Source organism: Callospermophilus lateralis, chromosome 1 (genome assembly GCF_048772815.1).
Source record: "Callospermophilus lateralis isolate mCalLat2 chromosome 1, mCalLat2.hap1, whole genome shotgun sequence".
NCBI lineage: Eukaryota > Metazoa > Chordata > Mammalia > Rodentia > Sciuridae > Callospermophilus > Callospermophilus lateralis.
In genome coordinates, this window is record NC_135305.1 from 93822545 (window position 1) to 93845458 (window position 22914).

Sequence of the window (22914 nt, forward strand, 5' to 3'; positions counted from 1 at the left end):
AGTGGAGTCTTGCTTCGTGATGTCTTGCAGTCACCAGGTCGATTGACATTATGGCAGGTCATACCCATCTCAGAGAGGCTGTGCAAACTACAGCAGGTCACCCATCTCTGGTGTTATGTGGGACCTTTGGCAGAGCTTGAATGTGTTCTCACAATGTATCTGGGCAGTCAACCAGAGGAAATGTCCACTGGAAGTTCCCAGACACCAGATTATCCTATTCATTAGGGTGTGATGTGCAACATAGTCCACACACAGCCCCTGGATGGCTCTAAACATCTCCTCCATTTTTAATTTATAAATGCAAACAAGGGGTATTTACTTTGCATCATTGGATCCTTAATCCAAGGGCATCACAATCTATTATTATGCTCTAAAAAGAATTAATAGCAAACATATCATTTCAATAATATACAATGTAGATAGCTTTAACATGTTTCCAGGAATGAGAGCCAATTAATTTACAAAGTATTTGATCAGTTAGAGATGCAGAGACCATGAGATTGGTCCTTCTTTTCTAAGTATCCTGGGTGCTCTGATGTATCCCCATGAGATTTAAACCATTATTATTTTTATGCTAAAAAGATGATCTTTTAATTTTTCCCAAACTTATTAGGAAGTATGATATTTGGCTGCAGTAATACAGCCATATTTAGCATAGCATTTAAGCCTTTGTTTGAATTTAAGGGTAGAAAGCTCACTATTGATATTTGAAGTAATAGCTTTAAGAATATTTTAGTTTCAATCTATCAATACTTACCTAATTGCATGGGACTTTAGAAATACTTTGAGCCAAATTATTAAGAAAATGAGCTCAGTCAGATTACATTTTTTACAATTTACAGGATATTATCCATTTTTTTCTTATTTTTTATCTCTAATAATTAAAACATAAGAGGATTGAAAAAGGCTCACAGGCCAAAGCAGGAACCCTCCTTGTGGTTCCTGCCTATAAAGTTATGCATGGGGCCATTTGTATAATGTAGAAAATTTGAGGCTGCAGTTAAATTCCAGAGATCTCTTTGAATATCATCCTTCCTAAATGTTAGACTATTATCCATAGAACTTTCAGAGGTCAAAATATCATAAGAGAATGGAATAAGTCCATAAATATAGTGAATACGGAAACAGATAAAAATCTGAAATAATACATTAAGATACATAGGACCCAAATTATCATCAAATAAGGAATAACTGGTATAAATCTAAACAAGAATTATTGATCTTTCTAGTGTAACATCAATCAGTTTGCCAGGCTTTAATTTGGGCTTCATTACATGGCTGTAAATAATATCAAAACAACAGGGAGTAATCTAAATCATATGGGTTTTTAAAGAATCGGAATGATTGTATATTCAATCTTCTTTTTACATTTTGAAAATAGTTCTAGATAACTCAGTTATATTTTTAGCTTCTTAGATCTTTTACTAAATTAAGAATGGCAAATTCTTTGTAAGAAAAAGGAAAAGTGAAACACATTTAGTGACAGTACTTCCATGTGAAGTTTTTCTGACTTTAGACTTTCTGTAGGAAATGGCATATGACTGCTTTTTATCAATTTTTGAAGATAAACCCAAAACTTATTCATTACTACTAGAGATTTTATGTCACACTGGCAAAGCATTTGTATATTTCATTAAATTAGGAAAGATGCCAAATTTTATTGCAGAATGATTAAAGTAATGAAATATTGGTGGATATTCTGTGGAAATAATTGGCTTATTATGAAAGAATTTCATTTCAATAATTGTCCCATTTTAATAACTGTCCAGATATAATCTTAAGTTCTAAGGGCCAGTATGACTGGCTGGCCTAGGTCTTTTTCTATGCTGTCCTTTCCTCAAAAGCCACTTTTAAGTAGCCAACGTGCTTGTCAACATATATTCAGATTCCTATTGTAGCCAGTATAGTTAAATCCAGCAACATGAATAAATGCAATGTTTATCTGTAAAATCTCCCATCATGTAAGTATCATTAGAAAATACTGGGATGAATTCCCTAGTCCACTTGTTAGGTACATAAGAGGTGGATCTGGGAAACGGGTCCATTGAAGTTTCTCCTTAGATTTTACTTACCTGATAGCTCACAATGCCAGCATAACTATAAACATTGTGGTTAGAGATTTACCTTCCTGTGTCAGGTTTTTCAGTTGTCTCCACAATACAGGTTTAGATTCCATCCTTTGAAATTTTATTTATCCTATTGTACCATGTGTTGCTCAGCAGAAGCAAGACTTTTAGTATTAAAATTTAAAGAATTTTTTTTAAATAATTTTATGAGATTCATTGGGCCATGTAGGATTTTGTTTTCCCTCTTTTATTATTTAAAATTGAAGGAAAAAATTGATATTATTCAAGTCAATGTTATTGAGCTGAATAACATTGTAAAACAAACAAACAAACAAAAAACTTTAGTTTTTACCAAATGTATGATTTGATTTTGTTTATAGTAATGGGTTGAGCAACAAAATTATAAAATGGAATCAGTATAGATGTTGAATGTCAGTTTTACAACTTGTTTGTTCTATAGTTAATAGTCATTTTAAATTAAGTTGTTATATCAGAATTGGTGCTTCTGTAAGGTGTTTTAATATTGAAACTAATCTTAGTTTCTCATTTGACTACCTTTCTATAGTTGGGCTATAGAATATTTAGAAAGATTGCTCTTGAACTTCCTTAATTGGTTGTTCCAATTCTATTTGGAACAAATAGAATTTTGTTCTAAAGATTTTTTTATCATTGTCAATAATGAAAGTGTTTACTTCATAATGGTTGATATTCTGTTTACCATGGAGACTGTTACTACTTAGAAATCTAAATGGTCTAATACCTTGTTTGGAATAATAAAAAAAAAGAACAATGAGCACTAAATGCAATACCTAACAATAGAATCTATAGGGCTAGGTCTAGTTTAAACTGAATATCCAATTGAATTGTACAAATTACTTGTTTTCATTTGTCTTTGCATTATACCTGGAGATTGCAGTGACCAGGGGAATATTCTGGCTGTACCCTTCAGAATTATAAATAGGCATCTATTGCTGTCCAAGATTGCTTTTTACCCTGCACATGTCAGTGTGAATGTAAGGAGTTTCTAAACCTACATTGAGATAGAGAGGCAAGTGGAAGTGCTCTGGCCTTAATATCTAGAGTTTTGGCTGGAGATCATCTTGACAGCCAAATGTCATCTGAGGTGATTCTGAGCAGGGTTTGATCTGGTGTGTGGTTGACTTTTGAGGATGTGAAGCCTTAGTTCCTAGGGTTCCCATCTCTGCTTTCAGAACTCACATCACACACACACACAAAAAAAAAACCTTAAGAATGTTTGGGTTTCCTCAGAATTTTATTTCTCATTACTGGAGGAGAAAGAACATGTATAAAATATTAAAAAAAAACAACACTACCATTCATTTCATCAAACATCCTTGCCATTGTGATATATGATACAGGAAACCTTTGCCACTTACTGAGATGTAAAAGCTTGAGGATAAAAATAACGTGTTAAGTAGTTTGTGGTACAAGGGACTATGACTGGAATTAACTTTGCTTGGGTAACTTATTAGTAGTGTTTAGGTATAATATCATAGCATGGACTTTTTGAGTGTTGCTGTTATTATTTTCAAGGATTATCTGGTAAGTCATTTGACATAAATAAGTCCTGGGACTAACAAGGCAGAAGCTGGCCAGTGCCCCCCATTTTAACCAAAGACAGATTAGAAATGCTTTCAGGCTTCACCGTGACGTAAAGGAAATCTTGGCCTTGGGTCAGCAGGTCCTTCTGGAACTGGCAAAGTATTTACACGTATATTTACACGTATATTCATTAGGAAGTCAGTGTCCATCTTATGCATGACCTTATGTTGGGTGTATATGCTGAAGAAACTATTCCAGTGTTATGATTTCAGAGCAGAAATGAAGCTATAAGAAAGGAGGGTAGGTAACCTTGGATGGGATAGCAGAATGGGGATTGATGGAGCCTGGAGTCCATCCTCTGCTGACCTTCACCCTTTCTAAATAGTGTGGCAGTCACGTACTTCACCTACATAAAACCTGGTTGGGGACTGGATTATCACTTGGAAGACAAGAAATAGTTCCCAGATTCCTTTTGAAAGATATGCAATGTTGCTTTTAAAAAATAATCATTATTGACCACAAGAGAGGTAGAAAGAGGCACTGAACAGAGTCTGAAAGGTAGGAGTATTCCTGCCTCTGAGGTTCACTAGCTTGAGCAAGCCAGTTGGCTCCTAATTTTAAGTGAAAGCATTGGGCTAAATATGTCCCAAGCACCTTTCTGTTCCAACACCTGTGAACCTGGGAATGACAGTATTGGAGAGTCCATGTGGTTGCATATGAGCACAGCTGAGGGGTCTTAATCGGGAGGTTCTCATACAGGTCCCTTGTGACTCTGTGACATTGTGGGATCCCAGCAAGCACAGAAGTATGTGGCTTCATCTGAGGTGACAACATTATTGATTATCAGATAAAAGATGCCATCTTCTCTCTCTTCTGTCTCCAAGCGGGGGTTGGGCTTATCTTGCTTGTTAGTCTTGGAGGAGCCATAAAGGATCCGCTTCAGGGGCTCCCCTTCTTTCAGTTGATACCAGTGCACAATGGCATTCTGGAAGGGGATCCCAGAGACCTTGCAACTGATGTGTGCTGTTCTGTCTGATCTTCGGGTTAAGGTTATTTGATCCTGAAATAACCTTATTTTGGAGTCTCCACCTGAAAAGCAAAGAAGAGAGATCATAGGTGTTAAAATTATTTTTGTGTCCAGATGATTCTGTACATGAATGGAACAGGACAAGAAAGAAGTTACGTTGACTTACAAATCCAAGTCAAAGTCACAAGAAAAATCCATGAGGTTATCATTTTCAGTGACTAGTTAGGATTGACGGCACCAGAAAGCATGAACAGGACCTGGGGTATGGTGGCAGCTCTTGCTCTGAGGAGGAGGGACGGGGAGGAAAGGCTAGTTTCTGAGCCAATGAGAGTCCTGCACAATGAGATCTGCTGCAGTGCTGCTTCATCAGGTTCCTGGTGTTGAGACTGTCAGTTCCCAGAAGACCAGAGAAACATCTGTGCACTGATACAATGTTACCTTACTCTATCCCCAACCTCCATAGGAGCATTTCCTCCCTATTGTCCTTTAAATGTTTCTAATACTCCTATCCTTGACCTCTTTTTTTATGATCACCTGCATTTTACCATATTTTGTAACACCTGTGGATAGCTATACATGCTTATTTTGAGTGCAGAAATAGGTCTCTTTTATGGATCAGTAGTTTGCTCAAAGTTCACAGCTTGATGCCTTATTAATAATTAGTGTGGTTACAGACACTGAGGTATTTCATGCTATTGTTAAAGGAGAAAAAAAATCTTTTTATGTCTACTGTTGTCCATTTCAAAATTCCTAGTGTTTTTTTTTTTAACTAAAGCATCCCTTTAATATTATTTGGAGGACAAGGTAGATGTGATTTTCTATGAATTTCTGAGAATCCCCACTTTAGTTGAGGTGGCTCAGTGAGGTGAAAAACACTGGGATTTTCGTACTATGATGCTAAGAACCTTCAGATGAAACTTCATTCAGTCCTCAGAAACCCATGGCAATTGTTAACACTTAACATTGTTCCCACTTAACATTGGGAAACAGAATAAAAAGCTCTAGTAATTTTCCTAGATAACATTGTCAGTGAGTGGCCCAGCAAGAACATTAACACCCAGGCCTATCTCATTCAAAAGCCCTGTATTCTATATCATTCATTCATTCATTCTAGTAAAAATTTACCCTAGCAGGGTGCTGGCCTCCCCATGATAGTCATTCTCCTAAAAAGGGTTCATATTCTTAGACTGCTTTTATCCTTACCTTAGTCTTCTTTCCTTTATGTCTCATAGACATAAGGTGAAAGGTGAGGTCTGTTGAGACTTATGTGCTCTAGTTATTCCCACTGTAATAACAAAATCAGGAATCATCATGGACAAGGTATGGGACAGATAGCCCCGAGCCTACCCCTGGGAACGTGCCCTGGAGCCCCCAGTGTTCCCTCACTGGGTTTCAACAGCATCTCTGTTCTTAATAGCACAATCTGATCCTTAGAAGGGAGAAATGGAGCAAGGATATGTTGCAGTAATTTCATGTATGGATATTATGTGCTAAGAAATTCACAAATGGTATTAACATGAGAAGAGTTTCTGATGTAAGAACTTTTCACATTAATTTCTGCCTTGTTTGAAGGTAGATTATAAGAGAGGTATGAGTGGAATTTTTTTATTTTGGGTCTAATATTTTGTCCCACTATTCTGTGAAAGTTCTCAAACATCCAGCTGGTATTCACAGGCTAAATATAAAATAATCATCAATAAATATGTTTTATTTTGTTGATTTGTGGAAATACTAGCTTTGCATTCTCTGTAGATGCAGGAAGCAGGTATTATCTCTTTTTAACTATCTGTTCCTCTTATTCACGATTTTGTTTGTTTGTTTGTTTTATTTGCAGAGCTCTGATATACAAGATCTTCAGGCTTTGTTTTGTCCCAGCCCTCAGCCCTGAATGTGGACAGAGCTGCCACCTCTTCCCCCAGATATAAGATTTGTACAATGATCTCTCATGGACCCCTAATAGCTGATTGTCTCCTTATAAATTTAAATATCACTAGATTTCTTCAGATGGTCTCAGGATACCAAAAGAAGGCATACAATTATTATGTCTGACAGATCATTCTGTCCCTCTGAAAACTTCCAGTGCTCAGGTATAAAATGGAAAAAATGACAGTCACAAGAAATATCTATATAATAGATGCACAACTGTTCAGCATTCATTTTGAACCTCTTCTGCATTCATATTGAACCATTCAATTTCTGAAAATCTGTACAGTCAAGTAAACAACAATTGTACTATGTTCAGCTATCTACCCTGTGTTTTCAGATTATAATTGCTGATACCATGCAGGGCTCACTGAGAGCCTAATCCAGGAGTTTCCCTGGAAAGCTCTGGAAGTGCTGTAGAGAAGGGAGTCTCAGGGTGGACACCCAGCTCAGCAGCCACTGTGGCTGCTCATATGAGAAGAGGGTGAATGGGCACAGACTTGGAGGTGGTTCTTGTCTAAGTTATCCTGGAAACTCTAATTTTGTCCTTATCCAGCAAGTACAGTAGTACATGGTCTCATCTTCTTTCTCTAAGAAATTGCCAAGGTTGCAGTATTAATGCATGCATTTTTGCTGGCTCTGAATTTGTTCTTCCATCTAAATCCTTTTGAGTAGTTGTCCAGATATATAATACATGCTACAGACCTTGATTTGGTTTCTGTTGGTAGCAGTATAAGGTTGGTCTGAGACTATTTTGGAACAACACCTTACAAGATATGTAAGCATTCTTATCTGTTGCTCTGGAAATTAATATTTCAGGTTGCTCCAGTTGCCCTAGTCCAAGTGCAAGCAAAAAAGAGAGAATCTCATGAACAAATAATACATGACAAAGCTACAAAAAAAAAAAAAAAAAAAAAAAAAACCACGAATGACTTCATTCTCTTCTGCAGACTGTAGTGATCGGGGGCAACTCAGAAGCCCTGATGGAAAACAGGATGAGTGCTTTCAGGAGTGGCATCCCTCCCCTCTGCTAGGTTGCTGCCCAGGGAGAAAATGAGAAAGTGAAGGTGCTGAGAGAGCTGAGGTCTCAGGTCAGTGTAGGAGGGTTGTTCTGGTGTCTCAGAGAAGTGGAGGGTCAGGTGATTTCCTGGGTTCTTTGTGATCTGCCGCAGTTATGAGCAATTCTAGGGTATCCTGCACCACATAAGCTGAGCAGATTGGGTATGTGGAAAGAATCACTGGTATGCAAGGGTTCATCTGGGTTTGGGAGAGGGCTGGTACACCCCTTCCCTCTGCAATTTCACACTGTGAAATATTGCTTTGGAGCTATGAAGACATGGCTGCTGTGTTCTGTCATCATATCTGTCTCTGTGATTTCCTCTTGAGTCAGAACTCAGGTAAGAATCCTGACCTTAATTTTTCAGTATCACAACCAAAAAATCAGACACTTTGATGTTAATTATTCAATATTCCATTCCATGTATATAAGCACCAGAGTGTGTGTGTATATATATACATATATATATATGAAGCAATTGGGATGTCCCTAATCAATCATGTCTCAGAGAAATCCTGTTTCATTCATAATCTGGTAACTCTAGGAAGGAACTCGACTGCAATTGTTGGCAGGTTTGAAAAAGAGAAATCTCTAGAAATCTATAAAACCATATAGAAAAGGTGCCCCATTCCCTCCTCTTCATCACTTTATTATTTCTCCAATTTCCACCCATCAAACATGTGTTGTAAAGTCAAGATAGTTTCATTTCCCAGAATGTGATCTGATGGGACCCTGCATTGGGACTCTACACTGCTCTTTTGAGGATTTAAGGAAATGATCTGTATTAAATATTTAGCACAGATATTGTAAGAAGCTTAATTCCATCTCTTCTATCATTTCTTCTTAAAAAAAAAGTTTGTATTCTCAGACTGTTTTTACCCTCCCTTAGTCTTCCTTCCATTGTGCACATTAGGTAAGAGATGAGACCTATTGAGATTTAGGTACTCTGGTAATTCTCACTGTAACCCCAGGGTCAGGAATCACCAAGGACAGGGTGTGGGACAGGAAGCTCTGAGTCTGCCTCTCAGAATGTGCCATGCACCCCCTAGTGTTCCCTCACTGGGCTTCAACAGCATATCTGCTCAAAGCACAATCTGATCCTTAGAAGGGAGAAATGGAGTAAGAATGCGTTGAAGTGATTTCAGATGTGAGGGTAAAATGTATGCATGGATATTATATGATAAGAAATCCATATTAATAACATTATAAATACAATAAAATTTTCTGATATGAAAATTTTGCCTCATTAATTTCAATGTTTTTTTTTGAAAATAGACTTTAAGAAAATAGAAGAGGAATTTGTATAGCTTCACATTTAGTATTTTGTCCCATTATTCCTTGAAAATTCACATCCAGCTGGTATTCACAGAATAAACATAAAATAATTGTCAATAATTACTTTTTACTTTGCTAATTTGTGGGAAATATTATCTCCCCTTTTAAGTGCCTGTCCTTTTATTCAGGATTTTTTGTTTTCTTTGCATAATTCTCATATACAAAATCTCCAGGGCATACGCTTGGAGAAGGACTTGTTTTCTTCCAGCCATGAATCCTGAGTATAGATAGAGCTGTGGCCTAATTTCCCCAGAGGCAGGATTTGTACTTTGGTCTCTCATGGACCTCTAATAGTGGATTATTTACTTATAGATATAAAGGTCACTAGATTTATTCAGATTGAGCACTGGATACTAGTGAAATGGAATAAATTATTGTGCTTGACAGATCATTTTATTTCTGAAAACCTCTGATGCTCATGAAAGAAATGAGAATATAACAATAACAGGAAATCTTTATAAAAGGTACATGTCTCCCAGGCATTTAACCTTCTCCTGCATTCATTCTGAACCATTCATTTATTGGAAATCTATGTACAGTCAGATAATAAACAGATGAAGTATGTTGTGAACCCTGTATTTTCAGAGTTCTCTGATAACCTGACTTAACAGAAAATAGTTCCAAATTATTCTTAATTTGAAGCATAATTGCTGACACCATGCAGGGCTCACTGGGAGAGCAGAATCCAGAAGCCCCTCTTGGGAAGCTCTGGAAGTGCTGCTGGAGGGGTGGATCAGCCTGGGCACCTAGCTCAGCAGCCACTGTCGCTGCTCATATGAGAAGAAAGTGAATGGGCACAGACCTGGAGGTGGATCTTGTGGAAGTTATTCTGGAAATTCTATTGTGTTCATCCAGCAGGCACAGTAGTTCAAAGCCTCATCTTTTTTCTCTAAGAAATTTATTTTCAGGGTCAAATGGAAGTTTGAGAACTTTTACTGACTCAAATTTGTTCTTCTCACCTAATTCTTTTTGAGAATTATTTATTAGATGTTTCTGTCAGTACCAGTGTATGACTTCTCTTTCCAACTTAGAGAGGAATAACATACAAGTTAAGTGAGCACTCTTATCTGTTGCTCTGGAAATTGATATTTTAGGTTGCTCCAGTTACCCTAGTCCAACTGCAAGCAAAGAAGAGAGTCCTATGAACAAACAACTCATGAAGAAGCTACAAAAAAAGAAGAACTTCATTCTCTTCTGGAGTCTGTAGTGATGGGGTGTTAGAGTCTGTAAACAAGTCAGGATGGTGCCTGGCATTTTGCCAGAGAAATGTTAGAGTCTGTAAACAAGTCTGGATGGGGCCTGGCAAAATGCCAGAGGGAGTGGTTTGTGAAGTAACTCCAGCAAGCCATTAAGTGTGGAGATTCCTTATTGGTTGACTGCTGTATCTAGTTTATGCTAATTTAAATAAGCTGTGTAAAATGTATAAATACCTCTGTTGTCCTACAATAAATGGCTCCCACTCCTGCTGTATCATTCTACACAAGTTGCTCGTCACCCCCTGGTTATTTTGCTGCAGCCGTACTCCGGCAGATGGTGGCCCGTAAGGGGAGCCCCAGGACACTTGGGGGGTAAGTGACAAAAAAAAAGCTGCCCATCCCTAGATAGGACTGGAGCAAATCTGCTCATCCCTAGACAGATAGGGCGAGAGGAAAAATGGCTATTTCGAGAAAATGGAGAAGATTGATACAGTATGTTTGTGTCTTGTTTTGTCTTGAAATGTTGTATTGTCTTTGTGACGAAAATATGGAAGGGGTGAGAAGTAAATTACTAAGGGAAGGAGGCACCCCAATGGAACCAAGAGCAGTTAGGGCATGTGTTGATAAGAGCCCAGAAACTCTAGTCAGAAAGAAAAAGAAAGTTCAGAAGAAGGATTATCAGGAAAAAACTTGCAGCAAAAGGCTATTACTGAATACTTTTCGTTACAGGAGGGTGCATGAATCAACAAGGCAGCTGCCACCTGTGCAAGCCATTCATCCACTGAAGGACATCTAGGTTGGCTCCACAGTTTAGCTATTGTGAATTGTGCTGCTATAAACATTGATGTGGCTGGTCCCTGTAGTAATCTGTCTTTAGGTTCTTTGGGTATAGTCTAAGAAGAGGAATAGCTGGGTCAAATGGTGGTTCCATTCCCAGCTTTCCAAGGAATCTCCATACTGCTTTCCAAATTGGCTGCACTAATTTGCAGTCCCACCAACAGATACATAAATTTTCACTTTTGTACTTGAATATTCTAAATAAGACTGATACTCTTGAAAAGAAAAGAAAAGAAAAGAAAAGGTTGATTTTGCATTTGGTATGTTCATCTCAGGAGCAGTTTTCTTATTTGTTTGTTTGGTTGGTTATTTCCATAAAAATATGGAGAACTAGGAAAGTTATATTTAGACTTAGCAGAACAATAGTTCTCTCTTAAAAAAAAATAGTCATGCTCAGAAACACTGTAGACAAAGAATCAAAGAAGATGTAGAATCAAAGAATGATGAGCTCGAAGAGGTAGGAGAGGAAGAACTGAGGGTTCACATGTCTAATGCCCTCTCCTGCATCTGCCTAACCTGAAAATCCCTTTTATCCTTCAAAGAGTTTCAAAATTAAACATTAGACCATGGATTCTTTTTTTTAATTTTTTTATTAGTTGCTCAAAACATTACAATGATCTTGACATATCATACTTTGATTCAAATGGGGTATGTAATCTTATTTTTCCCCATGTACAGATTGCAGGATCACATTGATTATACAGCTACATTTATACATAGGGCCATACTAGTGTCTATTGTATTCTGGTACCCTTCCTATCCCCCCCTCCCCTCTCCTTCCCTCCCATCACCTCTTTCTACCCAATCTACTGTGACACGTTTCTCTCTCTCTCTTTTTTCTTCCCCCTCACAGCATCTTATATGTAATTTTGCATAACAATGAGGGTCTCCTACCATCTTCCGTGCAATTCCCCTTCTCTCTCCCGTTCCCATGCACCTCTCATCCCTATTTAATGGTAATCTTCTTCTCATGCTCTTCTTCCCTGCTCTATTTTGAGTCGCCCCCCTTATATCAAAGAAGACATTCTGCATTTGATTTTTAGGGATCAGCTAGCTTCACTTAGCATAATCTGCTCTAATGCCATCCATTTCCCTGCAAATGCCATGATTTTGTTATTTTTTAGTGCTGATTAATAGTCCATTGTGTATAAATGCCACACTTTTTTTAATCCATTCATCTATTGAAGGGCATCTGGGTTGGTTCCACAGTCTAGCTATTGTGAATTGTGCTGCTATGAACATTGATGTAGCTGTGTCCTTGTTGTATGCTCTTTTTAGGTCTTTTGGGTATAGTCCGAGAAGGGGAATAGCTGGATCAAATGTTGGTTCCATTCCCAACTTTCCAAGGAATCTCCATACTGCTGTCCAAATTGGCTGAACAAATTTGCAGTCCCACCAGCAATGTACCCTTTTCCCCACCTCCTTGCCAGCACTTGTTATTGTTTGATTTCATAATGGCTGCCATTCTTACTGGAGTGAACAGTTTAGCAGCATAATAGTTCAGTGGAGCCAGATTACCTGGGTTTCAACTCCCACCTACTCGGATCAGCTTTGTGATTTGGACCTGAACCACTCAACGCTTCACTTATCTCCTGAGTCAGGTATGCATAATGACAATAACAGAATTAACCTGACAGCAGTGTAGATTAAGAGACGAAATATGTGAAGAATCATAACAGTCATCTTCTGGTCTTGGCAGCTTCTTTAACAGGGAGGACCAAGGATTACCAAAATTGTAGGCACAATTAATGGACTCAGTGGCTCAAGCTCTTTTCTGATAACAGAAGCTGGAAGAATCCTCCTCGCCACATCTCCCATATAAAGGACATCTGCTCCATATGAATGTGTCACAGATATCCTGGCATTCACTTACAGAATTGCAATTCTTAAACTTCTCAGCCTAGTTCAAAAGAGCATGACTTCTTGTCTTTGGGTGTCCATCATTAGGCTCCTTTCCTCTAAGCTTTAACTTCTTCATGATGCAGTGGACCAGTGATGGGTACACTGCGCAGGGGTTGTCTTGATTATGTATGGCAACAATGATACACTATGAGTCCCCTTCTACCTGCACCTTGCACTTACCAAATGCCTCTGGTAGCTGGTATGATGAACATTGGCAAAGCCTGTGCCTCTCAGTCTACAGACAGAGCTAGAACCCCTTAGGAAATAGAGTCAACTGGACATTTGGAAGCACAATACCTGGGCCTAGCTGTGAACTCCTATAACCAGGGCCAATGATGGTTTCCTGGAGAGCACAGGAGGGCTGCAGAGAAGGCAGCCTGTGGCTGGGAGCCCAGCTGTGGAGTTGGTTGTGGTAGGAAAGGATGTGGGAGGGCTCAGGCCCAAGGAGAAGATCTTGTGTGGGTTGTCTCAACAATTCTAATACTGTGGACCACCCGGCACAGTAGTACGTGGCTGAGTCTTCTTTTTCTATGGAAAATATGGTGAGGACTGAAGACAAAGTTTGAGAATACTTTTTTGCCTCTATTTTGTTGTCCTTCCCATTCAAGGAACCTCGAGCTGGGGACTTTATTGAAGAAACTTGAATCAGATGCTCCAAAGTCTTATTTGGTTTCTTCCAGTACCAGTGAATGACTTCAGTATCAAAACTTGTGCTGGATATCTTGCAATTTATGCTAACACTTTTCTTTATTTCTTTAGAAACCGATATTTCGGACTGCTCCACCTTTGACAATCCAAGTCCAACTGTGAGTTGAAAAGGAGAATATGAGAATATGAGAAGAAAACATGAAAAAATTACTGTAGTCACTCATCAAGAAAGAATGAAATGGGCAGAGTGACTCACCAGCCCAGAAGGAAAGGAAGGTGACAACTTGCAGCAGTGACATGTTGACTTCCAGGCTATGTCCTCAAGAAGTGGTGGGGACCTGGTGTCTTGATGTCTCAGGTCAGTGTCAGGAGGGTGTGACCTGAACTGGGAAGAGGGAAGGAAGGGGTGGGTTAGATGATTCTTGGGCCCTTCAGTGCTGACTGCAGACTCAGCACCGCGCTCATCAGGCCTGCCTTGCATATATTAAAATAGGGCTAATGGTCACCATAGGGCTCTTTGTATGAATGTGGAACCAGGAAGGGCTCTAGTTTCTGTGAAAATGCCCAGGAGCTATTTTATGAACTCTTTTTCTCAGCATCCTATTTTTTCATATTGCATATTTAATAAATATTTTCATAATAGCAAATATTCAAAAGTACTTGCTATACTTTTTTTTTCAAAATGTTCTCCCCATTTTTAACCTTGGCTATATTCACACAGTTTGAATACTTGTAGTTGCATTTTAGAATTGAGAATTCTGAGGTACTGAGAAGAGAAGGGCTCCACAAATTCACATGGTTGATAAGCAGATCATGCTGGTGAAGATGCTCATGAAGAAACTCATAGAAACAGGATAAAAATGGAAGCAAAAAATCCATGATTACATAACCAAGGCCAACAACTATTACCAGTGTGGTGTATTAACTTCTAGATTTTTCTTTGTAGGTATATGGATATGAAAATATTTCTGTGGATATAAACATTTATATTCAGGGTTTTGTATTCTTCTGTGGGTACAACAATAGCACCGGAGCATTTTTCAATGTCTACATCTATTAGCTTTCCATCTTTATCACTTAGGAATTGCCTGACAGTTGCAAATTTCTTCACTTCATTGTGTCTGGATTGCTTCCTCTGAAAAGAGATGCAATAATGATATCTGTCTCAAAATTTTATGCATACTGAATGATATATCTAGTAATATAGTATATATCATATAGTATATTTTTAGTTTTATTAATTATTATTACTACTATAACTACAATTTAACATTTAGCTTCCCCTTCCTATCAATCACTTCATTTTCCCACCACTTTCCTTCTTAAAATGCTTTAGTGGTTATTTTGAAGTAATTACCTGCATAAGTCAAGGGAAATCATCAAATATTTTTAGTTATTTATTTTATTTGCACGTCAGGGAGATGCCTTTTGCTATGTTCTTTTCTTCAGCTAAGCTTCTTCACTTTCATTTTGTGACTTCCATGTGGTTTATTCTCAAATTTGGGTGTATGAGAGCTCTTTTAGCTTTGGATGCTGGTTGTCCCTGACCTTGTTCTTAGCTTTGTCAAATCCCATATGTAGCAGGTGTGAACTCAGTCTCCACGGGGGCCTCCATTGGAAAAAGGAAAGGAACTGGTTGGCTTAGATGGCTACATTTTCCCTCTGAAATAGCTGCCCCATATTCTCTGTTTTCCAATATTTAATCCAGAAGGTCCTTGGGCTACCATTAAAAGAACTCATGCTACTCTCACACAAGTGTTTTTCCTGAATATAGAAAGATGGTAGAGAGGGACACCAATGGAGTTTGCTTCCTGGGTCTGTCTGAAGGCATTGGTGTGGGGCTGTGGGTACTGCTAACACAGGGGTGGCCATAACTACACTGGAACTCACTAGGTCCCCAGTATACTCATGGCTGACAGGTCCTCCAAACCCTTCAGTCCAGTGGCTGTGTGCCTGTGTTCTGTGTGGCTGGATATTATGAGCATGCTTTAGGGAGTGTGTCTAACTGGTGGAGCCCACACCATCTCCCTATACCTAAATACTGATGGTGAGAACATATTTGACATTTTTCTTTTCTATTATGTGGGATGAATTCATTCTGCACCAAAAATCATAAGGTGAGAAGCTCCATAAACGCAAGAGTACATTATTACTAAGAGGGGAAAATGACAGACAAATGGCTGTTTCAGACACATATTTTGTTCTTTATGAATTGTATGAAATAAAGATTTGAACAAAGGTAGACTATTTTTTTTTACTTATTATTGTAAACACTGTAAAAATAGGTATTTTTATTTTTATGTTGTGTAATTCTCTATACATGAACAACTTGAATTCATTTTGAACATTCCTTGGTGCAGTCACTTGCTGGCACTTGAACACCTTTGTTCCTTATATTTTGAATTGGCACTGTTATTGTTTTTCCCATTTTTCAAATGGGTAAATAGAGGCTTTGACAGAACAAGCATTTTTGTTTCAGATCAAACAGGAATAAGTGGCAGAACAGTACTTTGTCCCAGAGTGTATAATTCCAAAACCTGTGTTCTTTTTTTTTTTTTTTTTAACATTTTAACAAGACATTTGAGTTCTTCCATATGTCCTTCCTATCGTATATTTCACTTCTTTCTTTTCGGGGCTCTAGATTGCACATTCTACTATTCGTTACAGGAAATAGTTCACTTGTGCCTCCTCCATGGCTTGCAAAGACTCATTTATTCCAGTAAATATGCATCAAGGGTCTGCCAAAGTCCAAACTCCATGCAAGAACTGGGAATGTTACAGAGACTAGATAGACAGAGGTCCCTACTTTGTAATACTTGGATTCCAGCAGCACATCCATTATTCTTAACTGATTTGCTGCAACACCTGGACATAAGAATCACACTCTGAATCATCAGGAGTACCCTCTCTTTATTGCAATTCCCTTATGATTCAGTCAGTGTCATCCACACCCCCTGGAGGTCTTAGGATAAAGGAATGACAGTCTCTGATTCACTCAGACTGTTTACACAGTCTTGACAGAAGCCTTAATCAGGTTGAAATCAGCACAAAACGGCATTTGGAACATCCCCTACAGGGGAAGAGGATGAGTCCTTGCTACCTGCTGTGTGTCCTCAACACTTTCCTCTGTGGCATCTGGGATTTGGACTCCTCTGAATCTGCTGGTGCACTAACAGACCTGAACTTACCACTGTTGACTCTACACCAAGCCCTTGGGATGGATGCAAAGCTTCCACTTACAGCTTGTCATCCAAATCCCATGCAATGTGTTTCCTGACACTTTCAGCACCCCTGTACCCTATTAGAGACCCCTGGAGGCTTTAGATCTCCTCTGTATACACCAGGGGGAAAAAAGTGCTGGGTTGGGCTGATATTTTTATATCTTCCACTGTTGGTGAACCCTGGCAGTATTGAAGAAGCTCAACATCAACTGAAGCTCTCAGATTCTCCCCAGGACTATCTTGGGCTCTGTTGGAGTTTCTATCACTTCTGAGCTAGGGCACTCTGGGGATAGAGAAAATGAATGGCCTTCATTCAATTCTTTGCCTTTCTAACTCTTCCCATCATCTCATAGCACTTCCCAGCTAGAAATGCCACCCTTCTCTCTGGGTAAATGCTGACTTCATACTCTGAGTTTATCCTACCGAGTACTTGCAGTAAAATTTTATATTCTTGGTTTTGTGGGATTGTCTTTTAACTTCTGAATGGAGATTCAAACTTTAGAAAATTATTGTTCTCTTTTAACTGCACCTGATTTTTAAGCCCACTGTCATTCAACTAACTGATCCAAGGGGTTTGGTCTAGTCACATCTTCCAGTGTTCTTTAAAAAACAAACAAACAAACAAACAGCAAAAACACAATTACTTTATTGATTTCTTACTGCCAACTAGCATTACTTCCACTTATGCATCATTAAAAGCAAAGAATCATTCCTTAGTATTTTTAAGTGATGCATTATAAAACAAAGTTAGAACTTAAAATGCACCCTGATTAATTTTATGTAAACTGGTAATTTTTAAAAATAGCATAACTAATAATTTGGTTCCTTTCTTCATAAAATGGAAATTTAAATACTTCTCCTGATAGTCTTGAGGTTATCATTATATTATTAGTGCAAAATGTGGCACATATAGTTTCATCTAGAAAGGTGTATATCCTACACACCTTACTTAAACAAACAAAATGTGCATAACAAAATGCATACAGTCAATGCATGATAGAAAGCATGTTTCAAATACAAGGCAGCCCCTCAGGCTACATATTATTTAGGTTTTACATTATTATTTATGGCATTATAGATTCATTTTATATAACACACTTTTATACATTTTAACCCTGAAGAAAAATAATTGGTGCTTGAGAAAATTATTCCAGGTAGCCATTTGGTTTGTATCAGGAGAAAGTGAATCTCCAAGAGTTTACTGTCTGCCAAGTGGGAACCCTTAGCTCGAGTGGGTAGATCAGATATGCAATATATTTCACAGTGACTGTTTCCCACATCCTGGCAATGCTGCTCCTGCCAGTCAGCCAGATGGTAAAGCACATCTGGAATTACCCTTGTATGTGGTTTTCCCTTTTTAATTTTTTCTTCTTTTCAACTGTGTTGCTGAATTTCTTCTGATCTCTCCAAAAGCCTTCTATTTTAATTATTCATAAGTTCTTTCAGAAAATCCTCAGATAGCTCCATAAGTGGAAGTTCTAGAGGTGGAAAATCCAAGGGAGGAAGATTGGGTATTGGAATATCCCTGGCTTTCCCAGTATTTGCTGCAAATTTCTGCCAGGTTGAAGAAGCTATAGCAGTGTCTGAATGTGGTGGCAAGCTCCATAACTCCAAAATCAGCACCCATATCCAGCTCCTTATCTACTGGATCTTTTAGAATTCTGGCTTTTTCAGCCTTTAGTTTTGTTTATTTTCTTTCCTTAATCTTTCATTCTCAGCCACAAGGAACTCCACATGCCTCTTCAAATCTGCAATTTTGGTTGCCTGCTCCTCGATAATTGTTTTATCATCCTTCAGGGATTTGCTTCCAATATATGTCTCTGTTGGCTCACTCTTTTGCTGAAATAAAAATAGTAGTGTGTCTGGATCCCTGTCAAAGACTCCCTGAATTTCAGGGAGATGTTTCTCTGTAGAAGGGCTGTACTTTAGAGAAAGAAGGGGACTCTGGTCCTCTGCATCCTCAGCAGAGGGTTTGTGAGATGCCTGAAGATGGGTAGCTACATCCTTGTCTGTGTTCTGAGCTTTTGATCGTTCTTCACGCTTTGCCCTTTTCCACCTCTCCTGGATGAGGAGGAGCTGTTTCATGTGGCTATCCCTTTGTAATTCCAGTGATAAATAACTTGACCAGCTTCATAGCATCAGAAAGATATGCTGCAGCCTTCTTGTGACAAGAAATAGCCTCTTCGTATTTCCCTGCAGCTAATAAATGGTCTGCTCGTCTGCTCTGCTGATGAGCCAGGTTGAGAGGTGCTTCCATTACTTCCATAGACCCTGCAGGAGCGGTAGCCTGAGGAAGGGGAGCGGCGGTGAGGGCACATGGAGGGGAGTAGAAGAAGAGTTCGAGGCAGGCTTGGAGACAGCCACCTCTCAGTGCGCCCAGAGACATTGTGGTCTCTTCCAGGGTTTTTAAATGTCATGGTTTAGCCTTAATAATGAAGGGGCTACATACAGGAAACATGACTTACAGAGGAGAGTAAAATGAGGAAAACTCTATTTCCAAAACACGATCCTCATTTCACATCCAAAATACTAGTTAGTTCAGGCTGTTGGATTTTAATCCCTCTCCTTATATCCTATTCATGACTTCTGATAAAGGAGGTTCACAAGAACCATTTTCTGTCCAGTAAGGAGAATGGCCCTGAGGCAGAATTTTCCAGAAAGGAAACTCTTCCAGTTGTGTACCCTACATGACGTTTGGCCATGACTTCTCAAGCAACAGTTCATTCTATTTTGGCCAGACTCTGCTGGGCTTGAGCCAGCCCACATTTGCCTTCAAATGCCACAGTATATTCTTATAAATTTAATAAACTGAAGGGTATTCAGTGTGGCTCAAGGGTTCTACTGAAATGTTATGACCTGTGTTTGAACAGGTCACTGACCCTCTGTATGCATCAGTTCTTTCTTCCATCCATAGGCTTATTTTAGAGTTTTTATGATGGTCCCCTGAGGTTCTGAACACATAGAACATCTAGTGCATCATGGGGCTGAATGGATATGAGTTTTTCCTGTTCCTTCCCAGAACTTTTTCTTAAATATTTCATCATTACTGGAAATCTCAGGGAAATGGAATAGTGGAGTTTGCCTGCTCTCTGAGATGCTCAGGCAGTACCAGCATACTCAGTGTCTACATATGAACCTGATTCAACAGGAAATGATGCCAAACCAAACATTGGGGGCACTGTTACTGGCATCTGGGGGTGCAGTTGATATCCATCAGACTCCCTTTCCTGTTTCCTCTGATAGGGAGGCTTCAATGTGTGGAAGACAGGAAGTGCTGCAAGCTGGGGCTGACGCCTAGCAGGGCTCAAGACTGGAGGAGGCAGTTCCATGTTGGGGAGGATGTGGTCACAGACATGTCCAGGGGCGGGGCATGTGTGCTCATTATTTTTTTTCTTTAATGGCATGATAGGTTCTTAGGGACATTGTAGTAGATAATGATGTTTTCTCTTTGTATGAACTTCATATTAAGTACCAGAGGGAAGCAGGCAGAATTATATACCTCAGAGGTGGAATTCTTTGCCTGAATTCACGTAGTTTTATTTTTTGTTCCTCCCCAAATAAATATAGATCCTCAAGAGTCTGGTTTGGTGTTTTTCAGTACCTGAGTATGTTTAAAAAGTTGTACCTGACTTTGGATTAGACAGAGGGGAGTGAAGGGAGGGGAAGAAGTATGGAGGTAGATATTATTACTGTATGTGTGTGCATGTGATTACACAACCAGTGAAATTCTACATCATGTACAATCAGAAGAATGAGAATTTATACTCCATTTATGTATGATGTATCAAAATGCTTTCTACTGTCATGTTTAACTAATTAGGACAAATAAAAAAGAAAAGTTGTACCTGAATATCCTGCAGTGAAGACATGTGCTTCATTTCGAATACAGAAATAAATGTTTCCACTTGCTCCCAGTGTATTTATCCAATATTTACTAGAAACAAAAAAATAGAACTTGCATTTTCAATCAAACTATAATATTCCAGAAATAAAATAGCATTTAAAAGAGTATCCCTCAACGAATTTGAGAAATAGAGGAACAAATTCACTTTCCCAAAGTGAAGAGCAGACGAATATTTGTACCCATAATATCCTGTCTTTCATGATCTGTGCCCAGGAAAAAGGTTACAGAGATAGGGAACTAGATCAGGAGGTGCCAGGCCAGGATTGGGTGGTACAATTCCTACAATGTCAACAGAGAAAATTGGCATCTCAGGACTATATACCCACATCTCTCATTTCTGAGGTTGCTAATTGGTCAGCAACACATGGAGCATTATCCATATCATATGACAGCAAAATAATCAATTCATTTGCTAAAGTAAAAAGTTATATACTTAATTTTCTATTGGTTCTTAGAAACTTGAGATTCCTTTTTGTTGTTCTTGTTACTTTATCAGGATTATTTAGTTGATTTTATGGAGAATTTGGCCCAAGTTACCAAATCTCTTATGACTGCATGCCACCTGTGGACTTCTTCAGGTCAGGTCATCTCTGGTCTCTGTGCCCACCAAACCCTCAAGATACAGGTTAAGCCCTTCCATCACCCCACAACAGAGCTCTGCTCTGGACCCATATTGGCTGCAGGACGTGGAGAGACACTGTGGTGTGGATGTGGGAGAGCTGACTCCCTGCCTCCTACCTGGAAGAAGAGGCATTGTCATGGCACTCCCAACAGTGTTTTATAGAGAAATTCTGCAAAATTATTGCTTCAGGGATTCTATGGGCTCCCATTACATGCAAGCTGGACATAGCTCATAACTGACCTGGTTGGACTTAACAATTTTGTTGACCTCTTGGAAAATCTGTGGATAGTATATCTAGTCAAGGTTTCCTGAGCCTCTGCATTGTTGATATTTGGGGCTTGATAAAGCTTTGTTACAGTGGTAGAGGAGGGATGGTCTTCTATGGGATGTTTGGCAGCGTCTCTGGCCTCTATTCACTAGATGTCAGTGCTGCTCCCATCCCACTGTGGTTGTAAAAGTTGTCAGACCTTACAATTTCCCCTGGATATAGGAATGCTTGGAGTTCAGACTACAAGTTTAGCTATCTTTTTAGGAAGCTAATAAGACTTACTACCTTGAGATTTTTGTACTAGTCAAGGTGGGAACAAAATGAAACAGCAGCTAAACATCATATAAATTTCATATTCACCCAAGAGCAATATCATTTAATCGGCATTCTACCACTGAGTTACATCCCCAGCCATCCACAATTTTTTAATGTTTTAATTTGAGAGAGGGTCTCACTAAGTTACCCAGTTGTCCTTGAACTTGATATTTTCCTTTCACAGCTTCCCTAAGTCTCTGAGACCACCGGCATCTGCCACTGCACCCAGCTACCACCTCTTTTCTTGAGAAATAGGAGGTGGACACAATAACAACAGTCCCTCAGTTGTACTGCCTTACTTCATCAGTTACCTATTGCTTTCATATACATGTTGCTAAATTCTTTTTGCTACATCAGGACTTGTTTTGAGTGATTGTTATATCCTTTTAGTGAATCAATTAGAATTATTTCTCTCTAGGGAGAACTCTATAAATATTGGCTGTCATTAGGAGATAATTCTTATTAGAGATCTTAGTGGAATGAGTGAAAAACAATAAAATGAAACTGTAATTCCTTACCTTGGTACATGTAAACATGCACCAATTTCCAAAACACTTTTATATACTTTGGCTTATTCTACCTAATCAATGATATTTTGAATCCAAAGGAAGTTCCAAAAGGAATGAACTGGAACTCTATTCCATTTCTTAACACTAAGTCTACTTTGTGTGCCTCAAAAGGGAGCAGGAAACCAGCCAGTCCTTTTCATTCCTCTTCTGCCTGCTACGAGTTGGACTTGGTGCTTTCTGACTGTTGATGCCTTCAGCTATGAAAACGAAATAAACACACCTACATCCCAGCAACAATTTAAGGAGGGGGCTGGACACAGCACATGGTATAATATTGGTGCTCAATGGATTCTGCACACTGCACCTTTGTGTTCCTTCCTCTGCCTCCTTGTTGAAGCAGGTTCAGCACATAGCTACTGTTGTGAAGTCTAATTTTAGATTAAGAATCTGTAATTTGGCAAACTTTTACTTGAATTTTATAGCTCCATGAAGCCTACCAACAATCTACTCATTTCTGTATT

At 38.8% G+C, this 22914-nt stretch overlaps 1 pseudogene and 1 gene segment (V, D, J or C); both read right to left on the bottom strand.

Moving 5' to 3' along the window:
* The window catches only part of LOC143397661 (T-cell receptor gamma chain C region DFL12-like), a 31556-nt gene extending 17703 nt beyond the window's left edge, over positions 1-13853 (bottom strand). Inside the window, 3 exon segments of the C gene segment in view lie at positions 3996-4002; positions 13391-13710; positions 13811-13853. Coding sequence covers positions 3996-4002; positions 13391-13710; positions 13811-13853 — 370 coding nt within the window.
* A 4344-nt stretch (positions 13854-18197) lies between these two features.
* LOC143405680 (nuclear receptor-binding factor 2 pseudogene) lies at positions 18198-19041 on the bottom strand (annotated as a pseudogene).
* Between the last annotated feature and the right edge of the window lie 3873 nt (positions 19042-22914).